General features: G+C 53.2%; 3 protein-coding genes across 3 annotated transcripts; 1 reads left to right on the forward strand and 2 right to left on the reverse strand.

The window, feature by feature from the left end:
* Positions 1-251: 251 nt before the first annotated feature.
* TGME49_320560 (p25-alpha family protein) lies at positions 252-1,466 on the reverse strand. Its single transcript, XM_002369872.2, has one exon. The coding sequence runs from the start codon at positions 780-782 to the stop codon at positions 348-350; it is 435 nt and encodes a 144-aa protein (XP_002369913.1). The 5' UTR covers positions 783-1,466; the 3' UTR covers positions 252-347.
* Positions 1,467-3,874: 2,408 nt separating this feature from the next.
* Positions 3,875-17,177, forward strand: TGME49_320550 (hypothetical protein; the record flags this gene model as incomplete). Its single annotated transcript, XM_018782998.1, has 14 exons — positions 3,875-6,242; positions 6,538-7,236; positions 7,571-8,006; positions 8,605-8,814; positions 9,685-10,425; positions 10,986-11,382; positions 11,815-11,962; positions 12,507-12,588; positions 12,959-13,478; positions 13,725-14,668; positions 15,201-15,327; positions 15,770-15,847; positions 16,038-16,148; positions 16,485-17,177. The coding sequence occupies 14 exons, from the start codon at positions 3,875-3,877 to the stop codon at positions 17,175-17,177; spliced, it is 7,554 nt and encodes a 2,517-aa protein (XP_018638071.1).
* TGME49_320540 (hypothetical protein) lies at positions 17,088-18,651 on the reverse strand. Its single transcript, XM_002369870.2, has one exon. The coding sequence runs from the start codon at positions 18,562-18,564 to the stop codon at positions 17,302-17,304; it is 1,263 nt and encodes a 420-aa protein (XP_002369911.1). The 5' UTR covers positions 18,565-18,651; the 3' UTR covers positions 17,088-17,301.
* Positions 18,652-19,806: the final 1,155 nt, after the last annotated feature.

Raw genomic sequence — 19,806 nt, forward strand, 5'->3', positions numbered from 1 at the left:
GCTAAGACATCGAAGCCTTTGCTCTTCCGCTTGACGGGTTCCATGTGGGACCGAACGTAGTCAGCGTGCGATTGAACTTCTTACAGGTTTGTTCCCAGAGACTCTAGATCGAAATGCACATAACCCATACGTAACACAAACTGCTTGGATTCAACTGCATTTCACTTTCCGACAGAAACAATATTCCACAAAGTGTCAGGTGAGGATTCGAGGGAACGGTACCTATCGTTGTCCTTGACAAGCCTGCGGAAGCAGCGATCAACCGTCACCAAGAAGGGAGGAACGGACGAGAAAATAACTCCTCGGTTCACAGATTAATGGGCATCCGAGAGATAAACATACTTTGATTACATTTTCGTGCCTCTTACTGTTGCTGCCGATCGGTCAAGGATCTGAGAAATATCATTGACGTTGCCGTCAACGGTGCTCGGACCGCCATTGGCGTGGACACCTGTGTACAGCGATTTATCGTCATGAAACTTGTTGGGAAGGGCTTTCGTCCCACTATACACCGGACCACTGGCAGAAGAAATCTGCGCTGCAAGCTCTTGCGCAGAGACTTTTTTCTTTTCCGCGATGAGATCGATAGCCGCCTCGAACTCGGCAAAAGTGATAGTCTTGGCGCCCTTCGCCTTGACTTTCGTGAAGATAAGGTCGGCGTCCGTTGTCGTGTAGTTCTTGTCAAATGCCTTGCAATCCTTACACAACTTCACGAAGGTACGCCCGTCCATAGCAGGCGCATCGTGAGTGAAGGACTTGAACACGGCATCGAGGCCCGACATGGTTAGCTCGCTGTCAAAGTACTTCCAACGGTTCTGCGCCAAGGACGTCTATAGCAAAATGAGTCTCGGAAAAAAAGTGTCGGGTTCGAGTCGATGTTGTGAACAAGAGTCTTGAGGGGCCCCACTCGACTTGGTGCCAAGCCTCAGGGGTAGAGTGAGTGTCCAGAGACGGGGAGTTTGAAACCGCGCTTCGCACCTTACGGGCCCCACAAAAGTGCCGCCGTCTATTATTCATACTGCATCAGCGTCCCAGAGATCGATGCTGCACCCACTGCGACCTGCCACCTCCGAGGCACTACACCAGCTTCAACCACAAACTGATATGCAGAGGGACATAGTGAGGAATCTTCACCCTACTGAGATGCCAGACAATCGAAGAACGTCCCTTTTCTGTAGTAGTCTTCCAGCAGCGTCGGCGGTAAGGTTTCTGTTCACCCTTTGCCTAGTGACTACTGGCATCACTGTCCACATCAGAAGTGTTCCATCAGTGGGGCACTGGGAGGGTTGGTCAAGAAGCTGCACTTGTCTTCACAGGAGCCCTTGCCACGTTTACTCTTTTTCATCAGCGAGGCATGGTCACACCAACATCGTGCTGCTGGATTTGGAGAAGCTTTTATTGAGAATCTCTGTGTATGTGGTTCAGTGAGGCCGAGCGAGTGAAACAGCCGAGTTTGTCGATGATGCCCCTTTCTGCATTCCATATGACAGTAGCGTGTTCTAAAACTAATGGCAACGACGTTTACGCCTGTTTGGCTACCGTAAACTTACGTTCATGTTTGCAGCCTTGCTGACGCATGAAGCCGTATCCTAATTCTTGTTTCCAGTCACTTTCGCATAGGTGTCTCATTTTATCGGCTGCAACACAGACACTGATCCTCGTGTGTCATGCGGAAACCCTGCGTGGTGTCTGGAGGCTGCAAGTTCTGTCCAGGACTTCGCTACAAGAAGTATTGTGCCGAACGAGCTTGTTCCAAGTCCACACGAGATAGTTTGATATAACGTGGTTAATGAAACATCCGAAGTCCGTATCGGGACAATTACGCGTTAGAGACAAACAGGAAAAACTTACCCTATCTGCGTCAACATTAATCTCTCATACCAAGCGACCACATCGCTGGAAAAGGAAGGACGTTGTGAGGATACCCAGTCAACTTCCCAGTTACTGGGAATGTCTTTTGCAGCAAACATTCGCAATTCCGTAAATAGCTGTATCCTCATACCTTCTTCCTTTTAACATATCAACGAGATGAACACGGCATCTCTGGTCTGACAAGTCCAAAATATGAGAATCGTTGTAGAGTGAAGGTCATGCCGTGAACTTCAGTTGGTTTTTGGAGACCGGCGAGCGCGACTCACTATATTCGAGGTTACCGGTCCATGAACAATATAACAATCAACTGAGCAAGATGCGTACTCTTTGGCAGCAGCAAGTCTCATTGTCTGATGCTTCCGGCAGTTGCTGAAGCACCGCATGCCACAAACATTTAGATACCTACGCAGATACAGGAAAAAATTGGTTTATGAGACCCATGAACGGAAGTTGCACTCCACTAGCCTGACAGTTACATTGAGGCGGCGCTGGTTCCCATCAACCGGGCGCATGAAACTGTGTGGATTCTCCGATCCCCGAGAGTCCGCTTTCTTTCATGTACGCCTGACGTGCCACACCCGCTCGAGCTTTGGTCGATGCTCAGTGAGCCGAATAAAGAGTGAGTCTTACTCCTCGAAAGAGCATATCGTTCAGGATAGAAATACGTGGACGGAGCTATTTTTGCAAACAAAGAGTCGTTCTGTTGCACTTATATCTCTCACCTCGAAAATAGCCTCACTGACCAGGATATCTAGAGCTTGTTCCCCGAGCCACTTTTGGCAGCATGATGGCTTTCTCGAAATTGTTGAGCAAAAATGTCCTATATCTGATATACACAGTCATCTTTTGAGAGAGTTTCATGCCACCGTGAGGTGTGCTGGCAGGCACGAAGAAATGGTCGGTATCTCCGCACCGTCGCCTGAGGCAACCGCCAACAAAGCACAAATGCACACCACAATCTGAGACGATTTACGACAGATGAATCTTACACGGAGGGTGCGCGGACACTACCGTATGACAAATAACGAGGAAATTCGTTTATGCCCCACCGAGTTGACGAAATTCCTAATATATGTATATATATATATATATATCCACTAGGGCTACTGGGGCTTGTGGCCGCTACGGTGGCCCCAGGTGACTTTGCAAAGTGACTGGGAGTAGAAAGGGGTGCTCACGGACGGTAGGCATCTATTGTTCGGCTAAATCCACAACAGTACGCAAGAGTAAAAGTGTTCGAGAGTTCTGAAAAGCCTTGCTATCTCACAAAAGGTCTACTGGTCTCTCTCTTCCAGGTTGTGGTTCACTGTCCCACTGTCGGCGGGCTGTTTTTGGCTGGCACACAGCAGCTTTTCCGGTGGTGTGTGTCCTTTCACTCTGTGCTAGTGTTTGCCAGCCAACCAAGTCACTTAGTAATGCAAAAGTGACTAAGAGATTCAACGACGGTTGCCTCAGAGTATATTTGCGGTGCAACAACTCACGCAGGTGTTCGCAACGAATTCGTGATTGTGTGACTACTTTTCTCGTCTGAGCAACACGGACCACTGCTTAGCAGTGTGCTTTTTCCCCGAAATATGGCACGGTAGTGTGCTGCGAGAAGGTTATCCCTTCTTGCAACTTTTTAGGAATTTTGTTGATCATATTTCTCTTCCTGGCTTCAACTTAGCAATTGTGGGCACCACTTGGGTGTGGTTTCGGCGAACGCGTGTCTTTGGAGTGAGTGGCTCGCGCTTGCTCCCCGGTCGAGGACGGAGGCTGGCGAATTTCAGAGAAAACCAAACATGGATCAGAGCTTCATTTCATAGGCACTCCATGGCACCCTGGTCCATGTTTTGCTGGAGGGATGCGACAGCCAGCATCGGCTTCATCAGCGGGGAACTGCCCTGTGTCTCATTCAAGACACACAAACATGCCTCCGGCGGGTGGTTCGGAATCCCCTCGGGGAGAATCTGCCCTCTATAGAGGGTTAGGCTGGCCTCAGAGTCGGGAATCGGTTCATCAGATGCCCCAACAGAGTCGCCTCTCCCGGTTCACTGCTGCTTCTGGCCGGATGAGCCGAATGCACCCAGCGCAGTATCCACCCCATGGAAGCAGTAGACTACCGGGTGAAGCTGAGGTGTATCTACACGGCGAGGTGGGTGAGTGCAGCGAAGCTTGGCAAGAGCCATGCTCGCACTATCATTCCCTTCAGCTTCACCCTAGCCCTTTTGTATCGCCAGAACCGGGAAGCGTGCAAGACAGATCTGCAGTGCCTCATCCAGGCACTCGCGACCCGTATGACCAGCAGAGTTGTCCTTCAGCTGCAGAATGCTCGAGCAGCCGAGACCCTTTGCTCGGACCAAGCCAGAAGAACTCGTTTTCTTCAGGTTTCAGCCCGTCTCCAAAGGTTCAACCGGTTCCGCCAGACTCTGCCCGCACCCGTTTTCTGTCGCCCACTGCCTGGGGTTCGCCCCAGCGTCCGCCTTCTGCTGCTCCGGCTTCGGCTCCCTGCCAAGACTCTGGACCTTCCCTGGGCGGGGCATCTGCGTCCTCTCCGCTGCTTTCCCGTCTGCTTCTGTCTATTCTGACGAGCCCCTCAGACACGACGCGAGTGGCCGCGCTGCTCCACCTCGAGGCGCACGCAGTCGAACTTCTCCCCGACACTCGCCGCCTCCATATGACCCTCACCGTTCTTGATGTCGTTCTCTGCAATGCAGTTCCCATTGCGGTCGTCGCGCTGGGTCCACACATTTCCGAACCATCCATGGCGCGCGTACCTCGCCAGCCTCGGGACTATCCTGCGGGGCCTCCCTTCTCGACTTTTCCCGATGTCCTTCATGGCGGCAAAGCCCATGCAGAAGTTTCTAAACAGGCCGGTGCAAGTGGCACTGCCGCGCCCACTTATAACGGCCCTCACGGCCAGCCTCTGTCGAGCGGGAACACGGAGGGACAGCGACTGAGCCGGACTCCCGGAGACTCGGAGAAGTCTTTCGCGCCGCAAGTAAAGGAAAGGCGAGACCCCAGTGACACTGTTTTCGGAGCAGATGCTGATCACTCTCTCCAAAAGCTGCCTGGGGCTTCACAGGCAGCTGCGCCTTCCAGGGGTGGCCCCGCGGGCGGCCGGAGGTCCTCGCGGTCGTCGGGGAGAGGGTCTGTCAGTTTTCAGGACGCATGCGATGATGTTGAGTTGCAAAACAATGTACCTCCTGCCTTCTTCGCCTCTCCTACTGGCCCCGCCGCAGGCAGCCACACACAGGTTGGGGCTGCGGGCCTGAGCCTGGAATCTGATGCGAGGACGGCGTTTGCATGCGCGCCGGGGGGTCGAGCATCTGTGGATGCCAGACACCTCGGCAAGCGCCTCGACGTCTCCCCCACAGACGAACTGTCCTCAGTTGTCCAAATCGACCTGATTACGGACTCGCACTTTTTTTCTGAGGGCGCGCCAGGCGACTCTCTGGTCGAGACTCAGGAGCCTGTCGGGGACGACGCGGAGCCTGTGAGGCATGTGACTCTCGAGGCCGAGGCACGACTCGCAGCTCGGTCCAGAGCTGCGGTTTCGGCGCGCCGCACCGGAGCCGCTGACCTCAGTGCTGAGCGCGAAGCCTGGAGGCGGGGACTTTCGAGCGAAAGCGAAAACTGGGATGCTGAAGATGGTGAAGACAGTGAAGGCCGCGGCTGCGAGGCTCCGGCCAGTGCGCTTCGCGTCCGGGGACCAGTGGCAAAAACTGGCAGACCTGCAGCGACCCGCATGACCTCTCCTGTACGGAGCTCTCATGGGGACAACGGCCGTTTTTCTACAGAAGAAACGCGTCACCACCGGCACCTGTCGCCTTCTTGCTATCCCCTTGGACCCGCTACAGGAGACTCTGCGACGCGCGGAGGCCAGCTGGAGACTCAGACGGACTCTCTGAGTCGTCAAAAGGATACGCGGAGAAATGGCGTTCACACGCCTCAGCCAGTGGCAGAACCGCATGCGTCGACTTCGTCTGGAGCTCGCCAGAGAGAGCGACTGCTGCGGTCCTTTGAGAACGTGACCCCTCCTGTCTCTTCGCTCAGAGGCGCAGGCGACTCCAGAGCGAAGGGTCCTTCGCAGTGGCCGAGGAAGCAAACGAACGAGGGTGCAGAGCGCCAGCGCGAGAGCCTCCCCGCTTTCTGTCCCCGGCCTTCTGTGGTTGTCGGCCAGCCGTTCACCGCAGTCGCCCGCCTCGTCTGCATGCAGGTCTACACTTCTGTCTGTGTCTGTTTGGACCTCGTTCTCATTTGCCCAGAGTGGGTCGAGAGACTCGTCGGACTCCTCCACTCCATTCTACGCCGCACCAGTGTCCACGAGGACGCTGTCTTCAGGAGCTACGCCTGCGACTGCCTCCAGGAGCTGGAACGAAATTGCCCAGGTCTGGGCTCCAGTCAGCGGTGGAGTTCCAGAGCTGATGAGCTTAGAACATGGAAAGATGTGCAAATCCGTCGTGGTCGTTTCTCCTCGGAAGCCAGCTGCTAGTCTTCGCGTCGGCAAAACGAGACGTCCACCAACTAGCTAATTTGATACGATCTTCTTTTTAGGCAGCACATGGTGTTTCAGATCCTATTGCGTTCATCATAAACTATTGAATCTTTACCATATTCCGAAACACAGTTTCGGTGAAACAGGATTTACTAATCCGCTGCATGTATCACCATGCTTTCCTGCAGGTTTGCTCTCGACTTTCCTGGGACCAGACTGGTTTGCGGGTCCGGGGCTTGTTTCCACGTTGAGCACGGCGACGCTTGACCGCCTGGCTTGCCAGAAGAAGGCGAACGCGTCTCTGTTTTCGGCTTCTCAAGCTGCAGAGTCGCGGGCTCCTTTCTACCTTCTCGATTTGCTCCAAACAGAACGGCAGCACGTGGCGGAAGCCTACGCGGGGCTTCTCGTCACAGCTGCAAGGCACACCACAGAGATGCTCGTTCAGGAAACTATCGAAGGCCTCCTCGAGACACGTCGAGACGCCGGCTGCAGCACCGCGGCCGAGGCTCCAAACGCACTCCAGGCACCGCATGCAGCGAATGTAGCGCATGCATCGCGTCCAACAGACATGTGTACACGCGAGCGAAGTCCCGGTGGCCTGCGTATGAGCGACAGGGAGACAGACAGCGAGTTCCCGTCGTCGGGGCGTGGGCGCGAAGGGAACCGGGAGGTTTCACATGCAAATCTCTCGCCTTCGCTGGCAGAGGCTCACCTTCGGATGCAACAGCATTCAAGTCGATACTCGCCGACGTCTCTGCGTGACCAGCTGTGGGAGCCGCGGCCTGCCTTGGCGCGATCGGAAAGACAAAGAGCCTCGAATAGCCGAGATCGGACGCGAAGGCGAGACGCCAGTTTTCGCGTCGACCACAGCGACCCCTGTTTTCGAAGTGAGAAAAAAGTTACAACTCTAGAGAAACTCCACAGATCTTAACCAGCTCTCGGAGTTCCTCGGAAGGTCGAAACCATCAATTGGTTCTCCATAGGTCGTGAGCGTTTGCTGGGTTTCCTCCTGAGAAACGAGATGGACGTCCACATTCATACTTGTGTCCAGTGTAGGCCGCTATATCTCTCGCAACACGATTTCTTGCTTCACACAGGCACATCCGTTTCCAATGTAGTCTATGCCAACATCTTCCTTGGGCTCCCTAGAAGGCCTCCTCACCTTATCTTGTGCTTGTAGCCAATCGTATTCTTCGCCTGCGACTTGCCTGTCTTTTGCAGTTCCCCCCGTCGGTGTTTCGCTGGTGCCGCTGCTGCCTCTCGAGTTTCCGTCTTCCCTGGGGACTCGTCCCTCGACTTTCTCTGTCTCTGAGGAGTCTGAGGTTCTCTCCCTTTCTGCCGGCCCTCAGAGGGCCTTCTCTGCGACGATACACAATCCTCGTGATGCCTGCCTGTCTGCGGCGTCTTCGAACGCTTTCGGCTCACCAGGACATGCGTTTTCCTCGAGGCTCTCTGGACACGATGCTGTGCTCTGTGGGCGGTCGTCTTCCTCACATCACTGCAGCTTTGGAACTCCTTTCGACTTCCCGCCTCCTCGGCTGCCGCGGCGGTTCGTCACGAGTCTCCTCCGCGCTCTTGCCGTCGTTCTGGATGGATTCTGGTGGTTCGGCGAGTGGATGCAACTCCACGTCGTGCGCAACCTCGTTTTTTTCTCCAGGTGAGGAAGCGGCTTCTTCACTGCCGATTAGTTCGTTGTTATGCGGGTCCAGACAGATCTGTCTACCTGTCTCGACCTGTGCCTCTATCTGTCTCCCTATGTCATTCTTGGCTTCTCGATATAGATCTCTATGTACGTCTGCGTTCGCTGTATACATTTATCTCTACTCCCATCTCTCTATTACTGTATGTGTCTATCTGTGTCTCTTGCTGTCCGTCTTTCTTTTCACCTCCATCTCTCGATCTCTCTATCTCTCTGTATGTCTCTAGCTCTCCACCTCCCCCCATCTGTCTAAATATAGAACTTGCTTCTTCCCTATGTGCGTGCGTTTGTACACTTCTAAAAGTGCAGCCATATAAACAATGCATGCGTCCATATGTTTGTGTCTGACTCTGGGTCCGTATGTTTGTGGCCGTAGCACCGAGGGAATGTCGAAACATGCGAGAAGCTCAGGGAGTCTGGAAGAGTCGCCTCTGTGGTCGTTTGTTTTCTTGTTATCGACACTCATCGACAGACTGACGCCCTACACGCTAACAAACGATGCAAATTCTTTAACGTGAACTTTTCGGAGAAGAAAGTTCGACTCTGTTCTTCGCAGATTGCTCGGCCTCCCCCCCGCCGTCACAGTCGACCCGCTTCTGCCGCTCCTCTACTCAGATCGACCGCCTTTAGTGCATGCGTTTCTTCGCTTGGTGGCAGAGTATCCTCACACCGTGAACAACGTAGTAGTGCAGCTCGTCCATCAGAAAGTCAAAGACCTCGCGACCAACTCCAGCCTCAAACTACACTTCCGCGTTCTCGCTCTCAGGTGAGTTCGCTGCACAGTGGGAGGGCCCTGCCAGAGAGCCGAAGAGGAGCGGCGACAAGGTAGAGAGAGGGGAGAAGAGAAAGGAAGGCCGAGGTCTCCAGAAGAAGGGAGAGGAAGAAGAGAGAGAGAGTGAAAGAGGAGAGAAGACCGCGATCACGACTGAAACAGCGAGAACACGGAGACCCCAGACGACAGGGTGAAAGGGTGCCAGAGTCCCGAAGCACAGAAAAAGGGAAAGAGACAGTGAGGGAACAGGCGAAGAGAGGACCGAAGCAAGAATTCGAGAGAAACGACACTGTGGGGACGAGGATGGATACGCAGACACAGCGACGTAAACAGAGGGGAGAAGAAGAAAATCAAACGAGAAGTTGCACAGGCCAAACGCGGTAGAAAGGACGGAGACAAAATCGCCGTGGGTTGGGGTCTTCCAAGAAGATTTTGACGCGCTCCTGTTTCATGCCTTAACTGGATGCGAAAATCGACTGAAAAAGAATGCGTGCGACCCCGAGTCATCGCTTTCACGAACCCCTTCTCTTGTATGTATCAACGCTTCTTAAATATTGGGCGCTTGATTGCTGTACATCCGTACTCAGGTGTGTTATCATATCTGTTGTCTTTTTGCTCATGAGTTCTTGTCTCTTGCGTCATATCCTCTCCGTTGCATTCCTTCGTCCTGTCCCCTCTTATTCTGTTTCTTTCTCTTCTCTTCTGTGCGTGTCTCGACTCCTTGCACTCTTTTGTTTGTCTCTGTCTTTCCCCTCCCTGTGTTTCGCTTCATCTCAACGCTTCCTCCTCTCTCTTTCCCTCTTTCTTCTCTACCCTTTCCGCTCTTTCTCCATCTCTTCACTGGCTGTGATCTTGGCGGTGCAGGTGGCTCATGGCTCTGTTCGACCTCCCTCTCTTAGCGCCGCTTTTCTTTCGCTCTCCGCCTGCTTTTCTGTACCCGTCTGCGGGCGACAGCACCGAAGTCAAAGAGCAGCTCCTGCAGCTTCTTCTCATCTACTACCACCGCCGTGGGCGCTATCTGTCACGAGCGCTGCAGTCGGCTTCAGCTCCTCTCGTATCTGCTGAGCAGTCTGAGAGGTTCTTGCCCTTGTCCACTCAGGCGCTTCTCCCCCCTTCTTCGCCTGCGTCTCTCCCACAAACCTCATGCGCCTCTCGCCTCTCCTCCGGCCAACCTGACTCGAGGGTGGACGGGAGCGAAGCGGATCGATTTGAGGACGTTTTTCCGTCCTCGAATCCTCTCTTCTGTCTCCCTAGTTCCCGCACTCGACTCGCTCTCTCTCGTCTGGACTCAAACTACAAACCAGACACTCCGCATTCATCCGCGGGGGGCTTCGAGTTCTGCGGCCCGCCGGTAACTGCACACTGGCCCCCGCAGGGCGCCTCGAGGTCCGGGTGTACGTACACCCCAGGGGTCGAGGCGGCTGTCTTTGTGGTGGGACTGCCAGAGAACCTTCTGGACGTCTGTGAAGTTCTCCAGGAGTTTCGGTACAGCACCGGTCCTGTCGGCGCGCATGCAGTTGTTTACCGCTTTCTGCTTCGCCTTCTCCAATTTCCAGGCCAGCCGCTCCGGGAGAAGGTCCACGCTTTCATCTGCGAGCAACTCAGGTTCGTTTTCTCCACTTGTATTGTTCTGGCCAGGATAGAACTGCGACGAGTGCGACGTTTCGTCGAGCTTTTGAAGGTCTGTGTGTACCGGATCCCGGTTTGTCGTCGCCTGCTGTCCGCCGTTTGTGCGTGTTTCTTCTTCCTGCCTCCACTCGTTTTTCTTCTGTCTTTTCTCTTCGATTCTTCTTTGTTTTCCACGGTTTCCTTTCCTCGGTTTCCCTTCGCAGTCTTCTCTTTCCATCCATCTGGCTTTGCCTCCCAGTCGCGTCCTTTCTGCCTCGAGTGGATGTGCGTTGTTCTCCCTCTTAGCTGCCCTCCCGCATTTCCGCCGATCCTCGCTTCCTCTCCGTTGTTCTTTACCCTTCAAATGAAGAAGCGACTCTGTGAGAGTAGAAAAACGCCGAGACGCGCAACTGACAGAGAGACCTGGCGACGGACTGCATGCTCGTGTCTCTTCCACTCGTCTCTCTCACTCGCGTCTGTCATGCCAACCTACTTTTGTGTCGCGTTTAACGTACTTTGTCGGGCCTCTGTGGGTTTCGCGTCTCTGTTCACCTCAGGTCGCAGCCTGCGATGCTGATGACGAGCACCCTGGCTCTTCTCCACCACTTGTCGAACTGTCGCTCTGCTCCCGTCTCACCTCCGCCGCAGGAGTTGCTGGACTTTTCGGGAAGCGAGTGCTGGTGGCGCCGCGCCGTCGAGTCCCATGCGGCAGTCGCCTACTCGCTGCTTCTCTCGCTCGGGGACTTCGTCAAGCGCCTGGAGCCGCCCTCGCACATTCCGCAGTTTTTTCCGCTGCTGCTGCGCCTGGCGATCGAGCCGGTCGTCCAACCCCACATCGTTCTGCGGGCTCTGCACCGACTCGTCGACGTCTCTGCCAAGGCGCCGAGAACCGCGCCAGCCGACGACCGACACCAGTGGGAAGTCGGCATGAAAATCCTCGCCATTTGTAGGCAGGTAAAAGCTGCACATGCGGACCGACAAACAACGGTTCTTTTCCCTTCTCCCCAAAGGTAGAACTCGGTGCCTGCGCAGCAACACAAATACCAACTGTTGTCCTTGGTCCATGCCATCCGGCCAAGGATACATGCTTACATAAATACATACTTATTACATGCATATTAGTTTATACGGGCATCTCTGTCCAAACATATATGTGTATGTATATATATGTGTGTGTATGTAAGTGTGGAGATAAATATGGTGTATGCATGTAACACATGCAGTTCGTATCTTGAGGCTTTCCTTTTTTTCCTTTCGGTTCCTCTTCCACTTTTGTTTCCTGTGAAACCGAATGAGCTGGAGTCGAGGGGGGTCGGTCGCGCCTGTTGTTTGTCGCGTTCCCCTGCGTTCTTCAAGTCTTTTTTGTCTCTTGTTTTTCGTTCTCAGGTTCTCATCACACACAGCCAGGCGGCGCTGTACGAGGGTCTAAGCCGTCTGCTGCTGGAGCTCGCAGAAGCTACGCCGTGCATCGATTTACGAGACAATGCCATTCTTCTGCTCAAGGTTTTCGCGCATGCAAGCCAGCGTCCTCTCAGTACGTTCAGCGGCCGAGCCGCCAGGACGTTGTGGTTATATATAGCGAAGGATTGCCGCACCTCGACCTGGAAGTTGTGTCTCAAGTGTCACCGCAGCCTTCTCTGTTTGGGGTTCTTGCGCCTTACCTTTGTCCCTCGTTTTCCCCGTTCCTCGTCGTCTCGGTGTGAGCCTCTGGTCGACGTGGTTGCATATCATTGGGTCGGTCCTTGAAGAACTTGAAGAAGAGCTGGTTGTTTTCTTCCTTCACTTGGAACGTCTTCTACCCTTCTTCTCTCCGCTTCTTTGGAGTCTCCTGGGTCTCCATTTGACTTTTCCTCTTTGAATGTCTTGTGTTTGCTTCTTCGCCGTCTCTCTTGTCCGTCCTCGGTGAAGATAAGGCGCTGCGCCTTTCGGTGGATGCGGCACACGATGTGGTTTCCCTTCTCGTCTCACTCGTTTCCCCGTCCGCTTCTTTTCTTGGAGTGACCCTTCACCACGCTCGCTTCCCCTCGCACTTCGCGATTACGGACCTCTGTTGTCTGGCGTTCTCCCGACTTTTTCAGAGTCGCTTTTGACTCGCGGGGACCACCAGCTGCTGCCTTTGATGCGGAGACACCTGACCTGTGTCTTCCCCTGCACGTATCGGTGAGTGTATTTCTCGTCCGTTTTCCACGGAGAAAAACAAAGGCGAGAGAGAGAAAGAGATGTCGAAGGGCGAGAACGGAAGGAAGGCAGACTGAGTAAGGGAGAAGCTTTTACTGGGGAGATCGATCGGCATTCGGACGCCGGATGACATGAGCCTGACAAGGAGGGAGGGGTGGGGACCCGCGCGGAGTAGACCCACAGTATTTGCTTTCTGCTGGAGTTGACTGCATGCGTTTTCTCTGAAGCGACTTGCCAAGCCCAGAATAGACTCACTCAGAGAGGTTAGTTCACAGCCTCTGCAGAACCGACAGTCAGAGAGACAAGATCCGACGAAGACTGTGTCCTGGGGGTGTGGCGTGTGTGTATGCAGAGTTGAGGGTCCGCTGCCCTTTTTAACTCTGGAGAAGTCGCGGAGAGAGAGAAGAGAAATGTGTGGCTTGTCTGATCACCAGGCGGCCTTCTTCCTGTCTACAGCCTTCTCCTCTGCAGGCGAAGAAGACCCGATGGCAGACGTCTTTGCGTGTTTCGATAAGACTCGAGGAACTCCTTCGTGGCATGTTCTGGAGGGATTCGCCTCTTCCTTTTCTTCTGAGGAAAGAAGGTCGAACCCCGGAGGGAGACGAGGCAGTTCGCTTTCCAGAGAAACAGCAGAAATGCAGAGCACAGGCGGTGGGGCGGAGGTCGGGGGAGAAGACCAGCTGACCGCGTACGAGAGACTCTGTTTCTCGGCATTCGAGAAATTCTACGCCTCCTGCTACGAGTCAGACGACAAAACAATCGCTCTTCTCAACACGATGCATGCGCACTCGGGACACCACACCCAAGGACGCATGTGGCGCCGCGCGGCTTCTGCGGCCGCAGATGCTTTTCCACAACTTGGGCGAAACGCGGTACGTCGTTGTATGTTGTCTGGGGGGGTTGCATGCACTTTGAAACATTTACTGGCTTAACATTTGGGGCTTGCTTCGTGGGGACGGTGCTGTGCTTCCTTCTGCTGCATGCAAGGCAAAGCCATCGGGAGACGAAATGATAGTGCCATGTGTGCGACGGTTTATCTCCAAGAGAATAAGGGCTCTGGCGTCCGGAAGCTCTTCGCAACAGTCTTTTTCCTGTCGCTCTGCGCCCGGCTGCTGCAGATCTGCGCATCCTCTCCGTTGATTGTTCCTCCGGCGTCCACATGCAAAGACGGCCTTTCCTCTTCTCCACACCCTCGCGCGGACATGTCTCTTCTTTCCCCCTCAAAAGCCCCTCCCTCTGCTTGTCCCAGTTCGCACACTCACTTGTGTCCGTCGCCGTCGCTCTCTACATTTCCAGGAGCCACCTTGATGGCGGTGAATCGCTACCGCGCATTCGTCGCAGGGACTCCGTTCTTCATTCGCATTCCCTTTTGTCTGCGTTTTAAAGCCAAGAGGAACTTCAGTAGGGTCCCCCCCGTTCGGCCGTCGGACCTCAGTGCCTCCCCGGCTTCTCCAAAGGAAAGTTTGCGTTCGGCAAACGCGTCTGTCGGCACTTCTTCTAAGTATGACGCGCCTCGCGGAGCCGCCGTGAGAGCCAGGAACGATCAGCGGGCAAACAGGGGCGTCCGGGGCTCGAGGGGTGAGGTGTACCTACACCCGGAGGACGGCGGCTTGTTGGACGAACGAGCGGCCTCCAGCGCACACCGCAATTGTGCGCGCGATTCAAAGCGAGCGGCAGAAGGTTCGGATATTTCGAGCCGCCACGTACCTCCACCCGTGGAGGGAAGGCGGGCAGACCGAAAAGGTTTCCTGGATGACGAAGAAGGGAAGTTGACACCAGGGGCTGGACCTTGTGTGCACGGAAAACAGACCAGGCACACGACTCTCGACAGTGTCGGCGACTTGCCTCTTTTGACAGAGCTCTATGGAATTGAGTTGATTTTCAGCCACGCTGAGGACTACGCGCCCATGCGAAGTGTCCGCTTACCTTTCCTGCAAGATGGGTCTCTCCTCTCTCACGCGGGCGGCTCTGAAGGACCGTGGGGACTCGAAGAAGAGGACGAATCCGATGCCGACGAGGAGAACGGCCATGTCTTCCCATTCATGTACAAACTCGTGCTCAAGTAAGGAACGAAAACTCTGATGTGGACTGGAATGGAACGGGGCTCAGGAAGAGGCGGCTTCGGATACGCTTTGCAGGGATAAAACTATCGAGAGGAGAGGGGAAACTAGAAACAGGCAGAGCTGCTTCGTCAATGTATGGGTCCGACAGAAAGTAATTACAGAAATTTTAGAGGAAGAGTCTATTGCTAAGAAGGGCGGTCGTGGAGCCTCCTAGACAATGCAGACTGCGATGTCGAGCACAACATGTCAGCCGCAAGGTCGTTCGTCTGCTCCGGCAACTGCGAGTGCCGGGGCATTAATAAGGCTGGCTGTCGGGTGTCCCAATGTTACACTAGATACGTTTTCATGTTAACTTTCTAGAGACCATGGGAACGAAGGCAACAGGCAACTCCGCTCATGGAGGTCAAAGAGCGACAGATTGTCTCGAAAACTTTCTTACCCCAGTTCCAGCTGCCATTAGGAATAGGCTTGACGACGAACTCGATAAATCATCGGTTCCTTGTCACTCGTTGGTGTTGTGTTTGCATGCAGACTGCAGCCGCAACAGCCCGTACCCGCTAGCGTGGCCGTGGATGTACGGTTCAACGATGCCACAGGCTCACTTTTTTTCGGTCAGCTGGAGACGTTCTCTGTTTCGTTTCAAGACCTATTCTTGCCCGTAAGACCTACGAGTGTCTCGGTGTCTATCCAGGACGTTACAGGTCTGACCTAAACCCAGAATCGCGAGGCAAGGGGAAACGGGGCGAGTCATTTTCTGGTGCACGACTCCCCGACTCGTGTGGAAGACGCTGTCTGTTTAGAAAGGTGTCGCAATACCATACGGAAATTGCCGTAGGAAGTCGCTCAGGCGTGCTGCATACTGTACAGACCGTCGAGTATTTGGTGAGACATTTTACGACGAAATACCCCGCAGACAACTTCCCCTATGTCCACTGTGGCACCAACAACGCGTCTGGTACTGCAGAACTTCAGGCACGCATATATATTCATCCGGCCGTTATGAGGAAATACTTGATTTCTACGGTAGTGTCTGGTACGTTTCTAATCCTGCTATCGCCAAGTCTTCAGGAACGTGTCTTATGTCCTCTTTGGTCTCGCAGGTGTGTGCACCCTCCTCGTTTTGGGCTCCTCTCTTTCAGCACCTCTGGGCTGATTCAAGTCTCCACAGATCAGTAAAGGTCAGTCATTTTCAAAATACTTCGTGGTCGACGCCAGCCACCGGCCAGCGGCATGCGAGTTTGAGAGCACATCACCCTAAGGTGAAACGCGTAGCAGAGATGCCAGACGAGTGCCTCCTGGACAACTCACCTCGCAGTTGTTAAAGCCGTATATCAAAAGTGAGTGTTCATGCAATGATCACATTTGCAGATACTCGAATTCGACCGGAGCACTGTTCAAGATATGATCGACATGACACTGAGACCCTTTCTGGTGGAGGAACCTTTCTCCGATGACTCCGAAGATTTTGATTTCGAACAGGTATAAACCGGAACAAAGTTCTTTCGGCGACTCAGTGCTATGGACTAGGTGCAAGAACACCGGTAACTTCGGAACATAGTGATTGTTTTTTCTGTCCCATCACAACCTGGATATCTACGTCTAATGTGGAAGCGGCAAGCGTGTTCTTCGAACGTTTGGAACTTGTCGGGAGCGATCAACAAAGATTCATACAGCGTGTTGCAGTAATAAAGAAATAAAATACCGAGTATTTGAATACACAGAAAGCTGTCGAACCCGAATGACGTAAGAGATCCAAGTGGACAGAAACGTACTTTTTCCAACTTCGTGTGTAATGTGTTGCTTGGGTGCGTGCAGGATGAGTACTTTATCAAACCAGATTTCCAGGCAGCAACGCGAGACTGTTCACAAACTCGGAACTTGTCACGACGCCACAATGGGAGTCACCGGCGCTGCATCTCGCGACAAAAGAAACTGCACAAGATTGCGAAGTTGACATCTCCGCGGCCTCACAGAGGAATAGAGGGGAGAAGACAGAGAGTGCCGGCGGCCCACTCGAGCAGTGAAGCATCACAGTCTAGTGATGTTGATTCTGACAGCAATCCTCGGTGCGGGTCAAATCGCAGCGACATGCGCTATTCAGCGACATCGACTGATAGTGATGAGAACTGCATGGTGGAAGAAATCTATCCACAAGAAGCGTCAGATATTTCGAGTGATAGCTCATTTTTCGTTGACGAATATTTTTCACAACCTGACTCTAGCGAAGGGAGCGACTGCCAGAGTGGGAAGTCTTCACAGAACGGTAGCCGGCTTCGGTCGAGCCTAGATCCAAATCACCTCGTCTTTCGTGTCATAATATTCATGCCGCCGCGATACCATCTGCTCCTCAAATTTAGTGTGTCGCGAATTACAACTGTAGTACGTGTCGCTACTGATCGGTATCAGCTTCTTGGGTACATGGATAACTTTTTCGAGGCCAGCTCACGATTAGTGGAAGCAAAGTCGAGAAAAACTGGTGTATCTAACTGTCGGCAAGTGAACGCGTAACTGGTAGTGAATGTAACTGGTGGCTGACCCTCCTTCGGAAGTCTCATTAACAACGCGATAAACCACGTAAAAATCTATTTACAGTCTCACACGAAGCAGTTTAGTTCTACAGAAGCTTCACACGTCACAGCTTTTTGCTGTAGCGGTAAACAATAGGTTTGGAAGAGTATATTTTCTTGGGAGCGGGAAGCTTTTTCTGCACAGGCACTTTCTTGGGAAGTGGCATGGGGGTATCCCCACCACGTTTCTTGCCACCAAGAGAACGATCCTCTGCAGAACCATCTTCTGCATCACCTGCATTGTCATCATCTTCTTCCATTTCGGGATTCTCGGATTCGAGATTTTCAAGCAGTGAGGCACTTTCACTTTCACCATCAGTACGCTCAGCTCTCGCGGAGTCAACCACACTTTCAAGCTCGGAGAAGGCACTGCCATCCTCAGCTTCTTGAAGGCGTCTGTAGTAGTTGCCTTTCGTCGACGACGTAGGGATCACCTTTTTCGGTGCGGGGCGAACGATTTGCTTTGGCGCGGAGCGAATGATCTTCTTTGGCTCAGCGCGTACGATCTTCTTAGGCTCCGGGCGGATCACCTTCTTTGGAGCCTGTCGAGCAATTTTCTTGTGAACGGGAGGAGGTACTTTCACAGGAACTGGAGTACTGGATCCTTTTTTGCCGAGTTCACGCTCCTCGGAAGAAGCTTCTGGTTCAAGCTCGAGCTCCTCAGACTCCTGCAACTCTTCTGAAAGATCAGGCACTTCTTCAGAGAGACGTCTGTAATAGCCACTTCCATAGAAGCCACCTTTCTTGCCCAGGTACACGGGAGCGACGACCTTTTTTGGTTGTGGCACTTTGACAGGAACAGGGATATCTCTTTTTTTGTTGCCCCCGAGACCGCGTTCACCGGCAGACTCTTCAGGCATTTCCTCTTCGGGACGATCGTCAGACTCTTCGGCAGCTCTGAGCAGCTCTTCAGACTCCTCCTCAACTTCTTGTAGCTTACGAGGTACTGCTTTCTTGGGTGCGGATGGAAGATATGTGACAGACGCAATCAGTTTCGGTGCCGGCCTAAGAATGGGGGCAGTTTTCTTCGGCGCCGCCCGGTATACGATCTTCTTCGGAGGAGGTGCCTTTTTTACCGGAGGAGGAAGCGCACTGCCGCCTCGTTTGCCCAGTTCACGATCGTCGGCGCTTTCTTCGGACTCTTGGCTGTCCAGCGAGAGGTCCAGTTCCTCTCCGCCTCTGTCGTCTTGAAGCTCCTGCTCCCTATCGTCCGCGAGATCCTGCGCAAGTTCTTCCGGAAGCTCCTGCGCAAGTTCCTCCGAGAGCTCCTGAGCTAAGGAGCTCGCCACAAAAACAGAGAGACAGAACAAGACGAGAAATTTCTTCATCGTGCCGTTTGCGTATTGCGATGTTGTCAAGCCTTTGCTTCTGAGAGACCGAAAAAAAATGAATGACAAGTCAAACTGACAGTGTGTGACGTAGCGTCGGTGGTGACCCTTCTGAGGTGTAGTGACACTACGCCGACTACGCTCGTCCGACGTGCAGCTTGCCCAAGAAGCTTCGGGAAGGAACCATGCCTAGGTCATGGTGGCTTATTACCCTTTCGCACTGATCCAGGATGCCTGCTGTGTACAAGAGCCGCCAAGACAGCTATCGAGGCTTCAGGCTTGCGCGTTTCGGGAAAATTCACACCTGATCAGTCCATATGGCGATATTTTCGTGTGGCGGCCCACACTTGTTGTAGGGACGTTATTGACTGCAAGGCAGGAAGAGGGTTTTTTAGGGTCGGCACATGCCTATTTTCATCAGAGGTTACGTCCATTCGAACTGTCTTCATCTTCAAAGCACATGTCTGTAACAGGTTGTCTTCCCTAGTCGTGAAAGCTCAACACTTAGCTTCTGAAAATGCTGGTCTAAACCGTGTGTTCTGTGGGCGATCGGAGTGTCTCGTCGGTGTTTTCCGGTCTGTCGGAGGTTGAGGGCTTTTTACCACATTAGGTAGATTTGCTTCGAACAAAATTACCTTTACCCATAGGTCGTGATCTTTGCCCGTGGACAACGGAGTGATTGGAACAAGTTTTTTTCCTCACGTACCTATAAAGACATGGTTGCACGCGTTTTCAGTATACTTGACCATGAAAAAAGTTTTATGCAAGAACATGATCCAGCAAGACATACGAAGTGTACAAAACGTCAATTCTCCACTAGCTGGTAAATGACGTGTACAACCATGGGCAGCGTAATGAACCAAAAGTGTTGCCGCAGACGACAATCGAGAACTCTGACATCATTGGTTTCTCCCCAGAGGGAGTCGCAGAAGGCGTGAAAACTCGTATACTCTGGCGAACAAAGCGAAGAGGGGAATCGCTCCTCTCGATAGAACTACTTGTTTTGTGAAAGCTCTGTTTCGGAAACACACGGTCTCTTACCACTAACAGATCGCTGCAATATCAATGACGAAAAGTCGGCTTCTACCTCGGGCTACAACGCCTGCTTACCACCAATCATAATTGGGTTTGACTCCAAATGAACAGTCTGTGATGGTATTTAGGTGCGATCTGGTTTCTTGATCATGGTTCCTGATCATTTCCGCCGTTGGAAATCCTCAACCGTGGCAGAGTTCGATTGAA

This window comes from Toxoplasma gondii, chromosome IV (genome assembly GCF_000006565.2).
Source record: "Toxoplasma gondii ME49 chromosome IV, whole genome shotgun sequence".
Classification (NCBI taxonomy): domain Eukaryota; phylum Apicomplexa; class Conoidasida; order Eucoccidiorida; family Sarcocystidae; genus Toxoplasma; species Toxoplasma gondii.

Bases quoted from the DNA above. Each gene is read 5' to 3' on its own strand.
- TGME49_320560 (XM_002369872.2), bottom strand. From the start codon at position 782: ATGTCGGGCCTCGATGCCGTGTTCAAGTCCTTCACTCACGATGCGCCT.
- TGME49_320540 (XM_002369870.2), bottom strand. From the start codon at position 18,564: ATGAAGAAATTTCTCGTCTTGTTCTGTCTCTCTGTTTTTGTGGCGAGC.